Source organism: Vulpes vulpes, chromosome 12, assembly GCF_048418805.1.
Source record: "Vulpes vulpes isolate BD-2025 chromosome 12, VulVul3, whole genome shotgun sequence".
NCBI lineage: Eukaryota > Metazoa > Chordata > Mammalia > Carnivora > Canidae > Vulpes > Vulpes vulpes.
In genome coordinates, this window is record NC_132791.1 from 48487843 (window position 1) to 48500985 (window position 13143).

The 13143-nt window shown below is 53.6% G+C and overlaps 2 protein-coding genes across 5 annotated transcripts in view; both read right to left on the minus strand.

Moving 5' to 3' along the window:
- Positions 1-1224: 1224 nt before the first annotated feature.
- REEP2 (receptor accessory protein 2) lies at positions 1225-7263 on the minus strand. Of its 4 annotated transcripts, none has more exons than XM_072728468.1 (8): positions 6867-7263; positions 5161-5233; positions 4802-4878; positions 3512-3632; positions 3224-3337; positions 2714-2861; positions 2480-2610; positions 1225-2395 (listed from the first exon to the last, which is right to left on the minus strand). In XM_072728468.1, the coding sequence occupies exons 1-8, from the start codon at positions 6896-6898 to the stop codon at positions 2327-2329; spliced, it is 765 nt and encodes a 254-aa protein (XP_072584569.1). In that variant the 5' UTR covers positions 6899-7263; the 3' UTR covers positions 1225-2326. The 4 variants fall into 4 exon arrangements, with proteins under 4 accessions (XP_072584569.1, XP_072584570.1, XP_072584571.1 ...); XM_072728469.1 differs by having other exon boundaries at positions 2480-2607; positions 6867-7112; XM_072728470.1 differs by having other exon boundaries at positions 5161-5312; positions 6867-7071.
- A 1524-nt stretch (positions 7264-8787) lies between these two features.
- Positions 8788-13143, minus strand: part of KDM3B (lysine demethylase 3B) — a 69282-nt gene continuing 64926 nt past the window's right edge. The window contains exons 23-24 of the mRNA XM_072728472.1: positions 12627-12761; positions 8788-10216 (exon numbers count right to left, since the gene is read on the minus strand). Of these exons, the coding sequence (XP_072584573.1) occupies positions 10136-10216; positions 12627-12761 (216 nt within the window). The 3' untranslated portion in view covers positions 8788-10135. The remainder of the gene's footprint in view (positions 10217-12626; positions 12762-13143) is intronic.

The window sequence follows — 13143 nt, forward strand, 5'->3', positions numbered from 1 at the left end:
GGCCTTGGCTCCCCATCAAGGACTGAGGCCCCTTCCTCTGCAGCCTCCCTCTTTCTTTCCTCCTACCCTGCCCGGCTGTCCTGGGCTTACATCTTCCCTCCTGGTGCCACAGCCTTTGGTCCCCTGTCCTCCTGTTGCCAGGTTACATATGCACCCTGAGGCTGCTCCCCGTCATCACCTCTTCCCTCAGCCCACCATCTCCCTGCCAACAGTCTCTAGCCTTTCTGGGCATTGTGGCCATCCAACCCCCAGCCCTTGCCCAGAAGCCCCCAAATCCTGTCTTTCTTCCCTAGGAGCCTCATGGGGGTCCTTGTCCTCAGAGCTTTCACTGGCACTTTGCCAGAAGAAGGTCCACTGGGGGAGGAGGCCTCAGGGCAGGATTCTGAGGGACAAGACAACCTTGAGGGTTGGGGCTTTTAGCCCTCAAGTCCTGGCCCCCTACTCTCCTGGCTGTGTTTTTTAAAAAAATATTTATTTGTTTATTTACTTAGTTATTTAAGATTTTATTTATTTATTCATGAGAGACACACAGAGAGAGGCAGAGACACAGGCTGAGGGAGAAGCAGGCTCCGTGCAGGGAGCCCGATTTGGGACTTGATCCTGGGACTCCTGGGATCACACCCTGAGCCAAAGACAGGTGTTCAACTGCTGAGCCACCCAGGGGCCCCAAGATTTTTTTTTTTTAATTTTTATTTATTTATGATAGTCATAGAGAGAGAGAGAGAGAGAGGCAGAGACACAGGCGGAGGGAGAAGCAGGCTCCATGCACCAGGAGCCTGATGTGGGATTTGATCCTGGGTCTCCAGGATCGCGCCCTGGGCCAAAGGCAGGCGCCAAACCGCTGCGCCACCCAGGGATCCCGGGGGCCCCAAGATTTATTTGCAGGAGAGAGTGAGCGCACTTGAGTGCACACGAGCGGGGCAGGTGCAGAGGGAAAGAGAGAATCCTGAAGCAGGCTCCCCATGGAGCAGGGCCTGATCCCAGGACCTGAGCCTAATTCAAGAGTCACCCACCCAGTTGACCGACCGAGCCACCCAGGGGCCCCCCCTCCCTGGCCATATGTTGAGCTTCCAAACCACTTTCGCAGACTGAAGCAGCGGAAGCCTACTTATCTTGGGGAGCAGGACTCCAGGGCTCCCAGTCTCTCTCTCCTACGGCTGGGCCCTGCTCTTCACCCGAGGTCCTGGTCCCCCGCCAACTGAGGGGCAAGAACCAGGCAGAGAGGCCACGGGAATCTGGTTTATTGGCTCATCCAGTGCCAGAGGTCCAGTGGGCACCCCCTTTCCAGAGTTGAAGCCCTTTGGCTCCCACATTTGTCCTTCGCACATGCCTCCTGGCCCTGACTGAACCACTGCAGAAGCTGGGAAGAGCATGGGGCAAAGGCTGGGCTCCTGAGCATCCACTCACACAGGGCCCCGTTTGCTTGGCACAGGAGGAGGACTCTGGGGCAAAGGAAATTGGGCCCCAGGTCGGGAGGAAAGGGGCTGGCTCAGCAGAGGCTTCTCCAGCTGCCATGGGCTGGGGCGGGTGGGGGTGGGAGGAGGCCACAGGGCCTCAGGGCAGAGGAGGGCAGAGGCCCCCAGAGTCCCATGCAGGGCTGGGCTGGGCTCCTGAGGGTCCCAACAGGAGGAGGGAGGCCTGAAAGCCATGAGGGGGGCCAGCTGGGGCTTAGGGTGAGGGGTAGTCAGTGCAGAAGGGAAAGTCCTTTACCCCACACCCCCAGCCCTAGACCCAGAAATGCACACGCAAACGCGCACACACACACACACACACGCACAGCCCCAGAACCTGCTTCCGTCTAGTGGGCATGGATAGCACGCAGCCCTAGAGTCCTACCCACGGCCCCAGCTGAAGCTCCCACCTGGCCTCCACTCACAGCTGTGGCCAGGAGCCCTTGGCCGGGTTCTCAGAAGCCTCCCCACCCCGTCCTGCTGTCCCAGCTGCCTTCAGACCCACCACAGGCCATTTGGGGCTGGGACTGCCCCACCCCCACCCCAGGGAGAGCGGTGGGGCATGTTAGGGCCGCAGTAAGGGGGTGGCCATGGTCCTCAGCAAGGCACTGGGCGGGTGGGGCAGGCCTGAAGCAGGGAGGAGAGCGACACGGGCTCGGAGGACCCCACCTGCGCAGGTGGCTCAGTCCTCGGCAGCTCCTCCAGCCTCTACTCTCCACCCCCACAGTGGACCCCCTCTTCGACTCCAAGTCTTTCCAGAGGCATGGTCACTGGGCAGGCACCAGAAACAGCCATCTGAGGGGCGCCGGGGCCTGAGACATGTGGGCTCCTGGCACAGTGTGGAGCAGGGGCTCTGCGGCCTGTGGCTCAGGACCTCAGGCCAAGTCACCCCCGCCAGGTGTCTTCTTCTTGGGCCGAGTCTTCAGTGTCTTGGAAGCCAGGGGCTGTGGGACAGAGGGAGAAGTCAGAGGGCCCAGCCCAGGGCCACATCGCCTCCCACGTCCTCAAGCCCTGGCCTGGGCTCTTACCTCAGCTTTGGGCACTTTTTTGACAGGTTTGACCCGCTTAGGGGCCTTGTCCCCCATATCATCCTCGGAGGCCTCTGTGCGGGGGTCAGCCTGGCTGCTGCTCGACCGCAAACTCAGGGCAGGGTCATCTGCTTTGGGGGAGGAAAGGAGAGCACGGGTCTGGTGGCTGTTTACCCTGGCCCCTAGCCCTCGTGGCTGTCCCTCCCTGTGCCCGGCACTGGGCCCCGCCTGTACCCAGGTCCTCGATGGTGTCCAGGAGGCCGCTGGGGTGGGGTCTCAGTCGGCTGTCGGGCCCCTGCAGGGGCAGCGCATCCTCGTCCCGGATCAGGGTCAGGTCCTGCATGCTGAAGCTTCGGAGCTTCTCTGACAGCACCCCTTGGCCCTGGGGTCACCACCACGCATCGGGAGAACCGGGGGCAGGGCAGGTGGAGACAGTGTCACCATGGAGCTCCATGCTTTCCTTGCACTGTCCTCACTTAGTCCCATGGCAGCAGTGACAGGCTGGGGCTGTCCCTTCCCCTTGGGACACATGAGGAAACTGGCCCGGGGCACGGAAGTCACTTAGCTGGAGGGGCGCCGGGCCTGGAACCCTGAGCTGCACAAGCCCCGGAGCATCACAGCACCACAGATGGCGGGGGTGGGGGGGTGAGGGTCGGGAGGGGGTGCGCAGGGTGGGGCAGAGGGGCTTGGCCAGGGGCCCGGGTGAGCAGGGTGGGGGCCCAGAGGCCGGTGTGCCCACCTCACCTTGGCAGCGGCAGTGACCGCAGCATTGGCAGCCAGGTTTAGGCCCCTCTTGCCCACCCTCATCATGGTCTCGTAGCTCTTGTCTCGGGCCTGTGTGATGTACTCGTCGATCTCCTGGGGGCCAGGGGTGGTGGTGGTGGAGAAGGAGTAGGTGGTGAGGGGCAGGCCTGGCTGGCCAGGCCCCACCCTGCCCCGACCCCCACCTGGACAAAGGCCCAGGTCCTGCCTCCGGATTCCAGGTGCCCCAGGGAGAGCTGCCCTGGCCTGTGGCAGGAAATGGGGGCACACCTTCTCCTTGTTGGACAGCGTGGGATGCACGAACTTGCGGTAGAGCACACTGGAGCCCTTGGTGTAAGGGGACAGCAGCCATATCACGAAGGCAATCTTGAGCTCGAAGTAGAAGGGGAACCTGTTGGTGGGACAGAGGCGAGCGGCGGAGCCTGGGATAGGGACTTGGGCGGTGTGCTGGTGCCCGCGGGCCCTCGGCTACAGCCCCTCGTCCCTTCTGTACTGCGGTCCCCACAAGGTTCAGGCGCCCGGGCGTTTCTAACCCTCAGGGGAAGGGGGGCTCAGCTGAGAGGGTTCCCCTGGCAGGAACCTCAGCACTCTGGGCCCCCTGCCCCCTGACAGAGGGCCCCACTCTTCTGTCCTAGGGTGGGCACCCTGCCCCCCACCCCAAGCTTCCAGGCCTTTCCCACCCAGCTTGCCCAGCTTCCCATGAGGAAGACTGAGGCTTCTCCAGCTGTGCTCTGGACCCCATCCCGTCCCGACAGTCAGGACACGCCTCTTGCTCTTAAGGATGGTTGTCCATTCCCGGCTCCTTCTCCTCAGGCCACAGACTCCTTTGTGCCTCCTACATCCTCACAAAGTTTTGCCTTCATGTCAAGAAGCATCTATGCTCACTGTCCTTGATTTCTAACCCAATATTCTTTTCTAACCTGAAGAAATTAGAACTTCAACTGTGCTAAAATTATTTTTCTCAAAGGCCACAGGCCCTTACAGTCTATGAATGCCATCATCCTTTGTCTTCTACCTTCCATAAAACTCTCTTTGTCTTACAATGTTCTTTTTTTTTTTTTTTTTTTGTCTTACAATGTTCTGTGCTTTGTTAGTCCTCTCTTCCAAGAGGCATTTGCTCACTCGATAAACATTTTTTGAGCTCCCGCTATGAATATACATACAGTTATTGAAGGCATTCTCTGTCCTGTGAGTGCTCCCAATGTAGCCTAGTGGTGCTCTGAAATATCAGCATCGGGTGTTGTTAAGACTGAATCCTACTTTACAAACAGGGAAACTGAGCCCCAAAAAGCTATAACCTGCCCCAGGCCACACAGTACGGCTGGCAGAAGGAGGTTTCCTGATTTCTGTGGCGGTACTTCGGCTGCCACCAGAAAGAAAGGCGGGGCTATGTCTCTTAGTCTACTGATCAAGCCGGGCCTGTGGAGGGGAGGGGAACATTTGGGACCCCAGGGAACTGCAGGGGTACTCCACCCCAGGTCTCCATCTTCCGTTTGGCAGATGGGGTAGAGAGTTTAAACCCTGGGTCCAGAGGTGTGGGGCAGGGATGCTGGATCTCACCAGGAAAGCACAATATCCGTGAGCGTCTCAGCCGTGGTGAAGAAGGCAAAGACGATCCAGTACATCATCCACTTTACCTACAGGTACAGAGGGCGGCGTGAGCTGGGGCCTCAGGGGAACACCCAGGGCCCCCGAGACTGCTTGCCAACCATGCTGGAGGTGGGAGGGACACTCAGGGCTTCCACTGTGCCTGTGGATCACAGCAGGGCCAGGGGAAAGGGACACAGAGGAGCCTCCTGGAGGCAGGGTCTGATGAGTGCTTAAGCGCAGCTATAGTTACTACTGTCTGTGCTGTGACCCTCCGTCTGCCCCTACCTCCACCACGTAGGAGGGTGGGGGATGAAGTGTCACAAACTTACATATTCCTTCACGTTTTTTGTCTTCACGGCCTTGTAGGAAGAGTAGGCTGGGTACAAGGTGCCAAAGATGAGCCTAGGGAGGCAGGCAGGGTTACTGGTCCCCTCGGCCAAGAGCAGTGGCCTCTCCCTCCCAGCTCTCCATCAGTCAGTCCCTGGGTAGGTAAGGGGAGAAGGACAGAACTCCAGAGTGCCACATCAGCTAGATTGATGACCTCAGGTCAGTGATCATGGTCACAGTGGTGCCTTAGGTGATACACAAGCATGTGGGCCCCCAGCTGGTTAGAGTGCTGGCTCTTCCCCTCCACTGTTCAGGTTGTCTCTACCCCTTAGGTGTAGAAAGACCCAGAGCCCACAGCATCCAATGTGGTCTCTTTAGCCACGATCATTGATTGTACATAAACCTATCATGGAGGGAAGGGGGGGGGGTCTGGTCATTGCCACCAATGTCTTCCTTCTCCAGATGCTGTGCTCATTGTCACCCATCTGCCCTGAACCTCTACTTCTTATCTCAGAGCCAGGCTGGGCAGGGCCGGGTCCATCCGGAACATGACGCCACCTATCGAGGCAATCTATGTGGCGGCCAGAGGCACCTCTGTGGCCCTCTGGCCCTGGTGGGGGCACAAAGGTTGATCACCCCATGTAAGAGCCTCGGGACCCAGCTCAACGGAGGCCCTGGCTGGAGTACAAGCTGGTAGCGAACTCCTCAGAGGCCATACACAGGACACAGGTGTGGGAAGAGGAGGAATGAGGCCCCAGGAAGCTCATCCAGGTAAGAGAGAAGCTGCCACTCAGAAGGCCACAGGATGTAGGAGGGATTCCCTCTGGGCTGGGCTGGGCTGGGGAGGATGGAGGGAGACCTTGCTGGGTCCAGAGGAGCCAGAGCAAGCACATGGCGGCACTGGATGGGAGGAAGGCACCAGGGGGGGGAAATCCTGGGGTGCCAGTCCCCCACAGGGGAGGGGGGCTGAGGCCATCGCAAAGGCCCTGCCAGGCCCAGCCCTAGGACAATGTGCAGGTGTTTGCCTGTTCTCCCGGACCGGCCTCGTAGGGACAGGACACGGCCCAACTGAGCTGTGGAGGTGGGGGGTGGGGTGGGGGACTCCTGCGGGCAGGGTGTGGGGCGTGGGGGCTTCCCTGCTGGGGCCTGGGGGCGGCTGGCAGCGCAGTGAAGGCTACCAACTGCCCCCCGTGGCTCCCGCAGATCCTGGCTGGGCCCACATGTCCTCTCCCGGGTACCTCCCACACTGCGTCCTCAGCATCCCTGCTTCCCAGCACCCAGATGTAACACCCCCCCACCCCCACCCCCGCCCCGGCCCCGGGGCACGTGCCCTCCTCTCCCTCCTCTCCGGCTCCCGACCCAGGGAAGAGGGCGGAGGCCAAGGCCGCCAGCTCCGGCCCTGCCCCGCTCCCCGCCACCAGCCGCTCCCTGCAGGGGCCAGACCCGCTAGGTGGGGGAGGGCACCGCCACCCCCTCAACAGGCCACGCCGGCGCCGGGATGCAGGGGGGCGAGGGCACACGAAGAGGAGAAAAATAAAAGGGGTGGGAAGCCAGGCGCGCGGCGGCCCCGCCAACATCCCCGCCGGTCCCCGTCTCCGGGCCCAGGTGGGGACGACGCGCCTTTAGGTGACTCCGCTGTCCGAGCCGCGGAGGCTCGGTCCAGGCCCCCGCCCCGCGCCCCCCGCCCCCACCCCGCCGCCGCACTCACACCACCAGCCGAGAGATGATCCAGGACACCATGGCGGGGCCGGCGGGGCGCGGGGCGCGGGGCCCGGGCCGAGGATGCAGGTGGCGGCGGCGGCGGGAGCCGCAGGAGCAGCAGCAGCCGCAGCAGCAGCCGCCGCGGGGGCCGCGGAGCGGGGAGTCGCGGCGGTTAAAGGGGAGGTCTCTGCCGCAGCGGGGCCGTGGGCGGCGGCGGCTCTTAAAGGGGAGGCCGGCGCGCCCCGCACCTGCCGCCACCGGGCATGCGCCTCTGACCCTCGGCGCCGGCCCGCCTCGCGCCGCTCGCTCCTCTGGCTTGGGTTCCAAGCTCCGGCTGGGGTCCTCGCAGGCCTCCAGGCTCCGTGCTGACCGACCAGCCCCCAGCGCCAGGCCCTCCTCCTGCCTTGCCCACACTAGGCTGAAAGGCTTAAAGATTCCCCGAGGAATACTAGCTGGGGCTTCCTGAGTGCTTAGGAAGTTCCCGGCCCTTCACCCGCATCATTTCACTGAATCTTTAGGGCCCTTCCTATAGGAGGTTATAATTATCCTCATTTTAAAGATAAGGAAATGGGAAGCTTAGGAAGTTCAATAATTTGCCAAGGTCACAAAACCACCAAGTCATGCTGCTAAGATATAACCAACCCATGAGGTCTACTTTAATCAGGCCACTTCTCCCAACTGCTGACTAGTAGTCCTCCCCCATCACAGGCGCCCACCCAAGAACTCCTGAAGTCAAAAGTATAGCTCCACCTGTCCACCTTACCCTTCTTGGCCATCCCCAATTACCCCAGTTGGAGGAGGACCCCCGCCTCCTTTGATGTTCTTTTTTACATTGTCATTGCTTAGCCTTGCAGGGGGAAGGAGCCCATGCTCTCCAGGTGACTACCCCAGGTGGACCCTCTTTTAACAGAAGAGTTGGGACGTCTGATGTTGGAGATGGATTCAGGGGCTCCGGTTCCACCCCCATCAGCAAACGCTGGCAGCAGTGTATGCCCTAATTCTGAAGACATTTATATCCAGAATGTAGGCTAGCCCGCCTCCTGATTTTCACCAAAGCAACAAAGCTCCAACCTCTGCAACCCCCTTTCTCTCCATTGCTTTCCTTTCCTGTCCCATTTCAAAGGTTCTGCATTCTTTAAGTGGAGGTGTAAGTCTTCTGGTGATCACAGCCTCGACCCGTGCCCACCCAGGCTGAAAGGACACGGTTAGAGCTCTGTATTTCGGTTATGGTACTATTCAAACTTAGTATCCTTGAACCACACAATGGTCTATTTCCACCCTGATAATTGTATTTCCAGGCTCAAACACTTTGGAAGATGTTTTCCAACAGGGTCTGGAGAAGCAGCCTCTGATGACCTCTCTTGCTATTCTTTACAATTTCCTCTTCAAAAGGCCTTTTCTAATTGGAATGTAGTTTATCCTCACTTCTCAAGTCACTGTAATTGCTGCTTGACTTCAAAAAAAAAATTGCCATTTGGGTCTTTTTCCACCAACTCAGAGGTGGACACAGGACCACATGTTTCATATGTGGGCAGCCAGGCCCCCTATTTTGAGGAATCTCATTACTGATTGCCCAAAACCTTGCTCATGCCATGCCCCATCTCGCTCACTCCTGACTGCCTCCAGAAGGTCAAGACCTCACCTTTCCCATTCCATTCACACAGCATAAACTATGGAAAACCCATCTTTTCTCCCACCTTCTAACTCAAGTGACCTTTCCCCTTCACCACCCACCTCCTCCTTCCCCCTGCAAACCCACAAGCCACAATGACCTGGCACTTCTCTCTCTCAAACAGGCACAAATTCAGGAAGCAAAGGGTAATCGGAAGCAGCAATGTAATAAAGATCTGAAAACAAACCATCCTCTACTTGTACTCCACCTGCCTTTACAGAATGGCTGGCTCATAAAGAATTCAGTCCACTCCAACTGATTTGTTAGATTTTTAATAAGAACATGGAAATCCCAATCAGCCCTTCAACAAAATTAAAATACAGAAAGTGAAATTAAAAGTATTCTACAGTAAATGACTTTTATTAAAAAAAAAAAAAGGTAACTGTGAACATATAAACAAGCCTGCAGGGCACTACAGTACAGCTGGAAAGAAGATAGATACATTTTCCAATGTATCTATGGGCCAATGAATTCCATCATTTTCAAATAAATTCTTAATAAAACTCCACAGAGTTGGAAAGTTTTGCTGAAAATATTTCTGGACAAAAAACCCAAAAAACCAAAAAGCCTCATGTAGGAAATCAAACTTTCCTTCGCATTTGGAAGTGTTAAGAGGAGTTCCAAGGGAACGCTGGTAATAGGTGAAAATGGTTCTTGTGTCACCAGTGTGTGTATTCTTAAAACACAGCACAGCTCAGACATGACAAAGTTCTTTCTCAGTTGGCTGTTCCCTCAAGATAGGACTGAGATGGGAGGGGAAGAAACTAAAAGAATCCTAAAAAGCCAATTTTTAAAAATTCTGCTTTGGCTGATTTTGTGCTATAATGGGTAGTTGAGTTCTAAAAATCATATTTCTTCAAAGATTTTTATCGAAAGGAAGACTAAATGTAATGTGCCTTTCCTCATAATCCAGGAAAACAACTGTGGTATTTCAAAAATTCTAAAAATATCTACTTTCATGAAATAGTAACTATTTCACTACAAACCTATTTTTCACTAAATACACACATTTCCTAATCCTGGAGCCTCCTGGGAAAAGCAGTGGATTCTCCCTGGGTCCTGCAAGACTCCAGTGTTCACGGGAGAGATTGTGGGGAATGGCTTCACCCCATCTCCTGGGATAGGCTGTGTCAGAGGTCACGTGCAGACACTGTCAGGCTTCCACCGGGCATGTTTAAGCAGTTAGCCCCTACTTGTACCAGTTGTGTGATTCCCCCTACCTCCAAACACATTCCCACTTCACTAGGCACAAGAGAAAAAAGAAAAGAAAGGTGTGCCCACATTCCCGGTTTCCGTGGATCTCAAGTCACGAGAATGTGCAGGAAAGCCCAGCAATGTTCAGGCAATTCAGAGTCCCAAAAGACCACAGGATGGGGATATGGCACCCTCGGCTTGGAGTCTGAAACTGTGTGTGTGAACAGTGCGACTTTCCTGTGTCAACCTTCAGTGTTGAGGCAGCGTAGAAAGAGTGGCTGGAGAGTTTGTAATACTGACCACACTGGCTCCAAGTGAAGGGCCTCTGCTCCAGCAGAGTAGCCCGCCGTTCCCTGTATGTGTTGTGAGTGAAAGACCTGCTTCACAGGGAGTCTGGAGTTTCTCCATGCCTAAGACCTTGCCAGTTTGGATTCGTGAGCCTTGAGGGTGCCAACAGCATCTTTCACTGCGTGATAAATGATGTTCTTCACCTGGAGAGAGCAATCACCAGTCAGTTCAGGGCAGCCCTATATTATACTCTCAAACAAAAATGTGTGTTTTATACAGCCTATAAAGCCTACTAGTCAGTGAGGAAGCCCCTCAGCCAGGACTGCATACTTCCCAAATCAATCCCAAAGACGATTTACAAATCACAGAGAATATAAGGTCTGTATTTTAAAAAGAATGATGAAATCATTTGAAAGGCTCATAATCACTTTCATCTATGTGCTTAGTTTAAGTGCTGGGCACTACTGCTAAGCTTTTTTTTTTTTTTTTTTTTAATTTTTATTTATTTATGATAGTCACAGAGAGAGAGAGAGAGGCAGAGACACAGGCAGAGGGAGAAGCAGGCTCCATGCACCGGGAGCCTGACGTGGGATTCGATCCCGGGTCTCCAGGATCGCGCCCTGGGCCAAAGGCAGGCGCCAAACCGCTGCGCCACCCAGGGATCCCGCTTTTTTTTTTTTAAATAAAGATTTTACTTATTTATTTGACACAGAGGAGGAAGAAAGAGAGAGAGGGCAAGAGATGAAAGAGAGAGAGAGAGAGAGAGACTAAGTGCACAAGGAGGAGGAGCAGCAGGCAAAAGGAGAGGCAGATTCCCCACCGAGCAGAGAGCCTGATTCGGAGCTCAATCCCAGGACCCTAGAATTATGACCTGAGCTGAAGGCAGACGCTTCACCAACTGAGCCATCTAAGTGCCCCTACTGCTAAGTTTATTACATGGACTTTCATTTCATCCTTACCATAACCTTATGAGGTCCATTCTATTATTATCCCTAATTTTACAGACGAGAAACTAAAGAAACCGAGGCCTGGTGGTTAAGAACCTGTCCTAAGGTCCTAGAGCTAATAGGAATGCACTAAAACAACAGTGGGCAGGTTGGATTATTGGATATTTTTTCCCTTTGTGCTTGTATGTATTTTCTAATTGTCTTAAGAGGAAGACATATTATACATCAAGCAGGAAGGAACAGTTAAGAGTCACTAAAATAAAGCGAACAAGTTAAAGAGAGTTTTAAACCAAAATAGTGATTATTTCTGGGGAGGGAAAGTAAGGAGACAGAAGAGGGAAGGGTACATGGAAGCTTCAATAATGCAGTTCTCTGTAGGTGTTATGTTATACATCTCTGTGTACAGGATGCTTTAATTCTTAAGCTGAGTGATGAGCACACAAGACCCCTTTTGCTATTCTCTTATGCAGAGACACAAGGCAGAGGGAGAAGCAGGCTCCCTGTGGGGAGCCTGATGTGGGACTTGGTCCCAAGACCTGGGGATCACGACCTGAGCTAAGGCAGATGCTCAACCACTAAGCCACTCAGATGTCCTCTTTATTACATTTTTGTATTAATTTAACAAATATTTACTGAGTACCTATTATGTATCAAATATTGTGCTAGGAAAAACCAGTGAAATAAAACAGTAAATCTCTGCCTTCATGGAACTTAAATAGCTTACAGGGATAGAAACAAAGAGATGAAATACATAACTGGTTAGTGAAAAATACTACCAAAAAAATAAAACAGTGCCAGAGGCCTGGGAGTGTTGAAGGTGACATGTGATAGGCAGAGACTAACAGAGGTGAGGACTAAAATATGTAGGCCTGCAAAGTTGCACTTTCTCTATGGTATCAGTGTTATCTATTTATCAATGTGATTGAACTTTTATCTTTTATGGTTGAAATGTTCTATATTTTTTAAAAGGAACAGCAAAAAAGATCAGATCAGGGCTGAAGGTGACTGGATCTACCAGCGGGAGGCTGAGACACTGCTTATGCAGGTTGCTGAAGTTCTGCCTGGGGAATCTGGCTTCCTTCTTCTTTTTTTTTTTTTTTTAAGATTTTATTTATTTATTCATGAGCAACACAGAGAGAGACCAAGACACAGGCAGAGGGAGAAGCAGGCTCCATGCAGGGAGCCCGACGTGGGACTCGATCCCGGGTCTCCAGGATCACGCCCCGGGCTGCAGGAGGTGCCAAACCGCTGCGCCACCGGAGCTGCCCCGGAATCTGGCTTCCTTCTTTTTTAAATGCTACTAAAGCACCCAATACTTCGAGGGACATGGACTGCAGTCCTAGTAGGGCTTTACGGAACTGAATTTACACAGAAATGTACTGTGAGAAGCAGCTCTGGGGAAGTGCCCTTCTTGGAAATATGCCTGGAGCAGGATGCCACAGTGCTTTCGCCACCTGACTGGGAAAAGTCAGTCTGGCCAGTAATCAGCATTGAAATACTATATCTCCCGGGGCCGAGAAATGGCAGGTGACAGCAGAAATGAGCAGGCTAAAACAGGAGTATTCTTTAAAAGAAAATGTGACGAGGACTGATGCAAAATGTGTGTTCTGTGGTTGTGGCCGAGCAGGAGATGAGGAGACCGTGTGGTAAAGGGGGAGTTATTTACCTGCAGTTTATCCTCATGGTTTGTATGGGTGTTAGAGAGATGCCTGAATTCCTGTGTCAAGCGGAAACAGTGCTTTACATGTTCTGGAGATACAAAGTCTTCTGCTACTTTTATGCAACTGTATAGATTGTGCACCTGGGAGGGGAAAGTACAGCCACACAAGAGCCATTAGAGTCAGCAACACCTGGGAAATGTTTATGATACAGTTGAAAAATCAAACAAAAACCCCCCAAACTTGAGAAATACTTAAAATATTCCATTTTCATAAAAACAAATGCAGAAAAATTACAAGTATAAATTTATACATGAAAATGTTAGTAACTGCACAGAAAAGGATTTGGAGAAATAACACCAAACTGTTAATAGTATGCTACCTCTGAGAAGGCAGGAAGAGGAGACTATAAACACGTGTGGCACAGGTTGGTGAGCTGGGACTCACACTTTTTAAAAAATGGTCTCCCTTAATTTTTATTTTTATCCCTTAATTTTTTTTTTTTTTAAATTTTTTTTTTAATTT

Excerpts from the sequence above, each read along its gene's own strand:
- REEP2 (XM_072728468.1), bottom strand. The coding sequence starts at position 6,898 with ATGGTGTCCTGGATCATCTCTCGGCTGGTGGT. Across the intron at positions 3,633-4,801 it reads ACGGATATTGTGCTTTCCTG|GTTCCCCTTCTACTTCGAGC; the intron begins GTGAGATCCAGC and ends TCCCACCAACAG. Across the intron at positions 2,611-2,713 it reads GGACACCATCGAGGACCTGG|CAGATGACCCTGCCCTGAGT; the intron begins GTACAGGCGGGG and ends CCTCCCCCAAAG.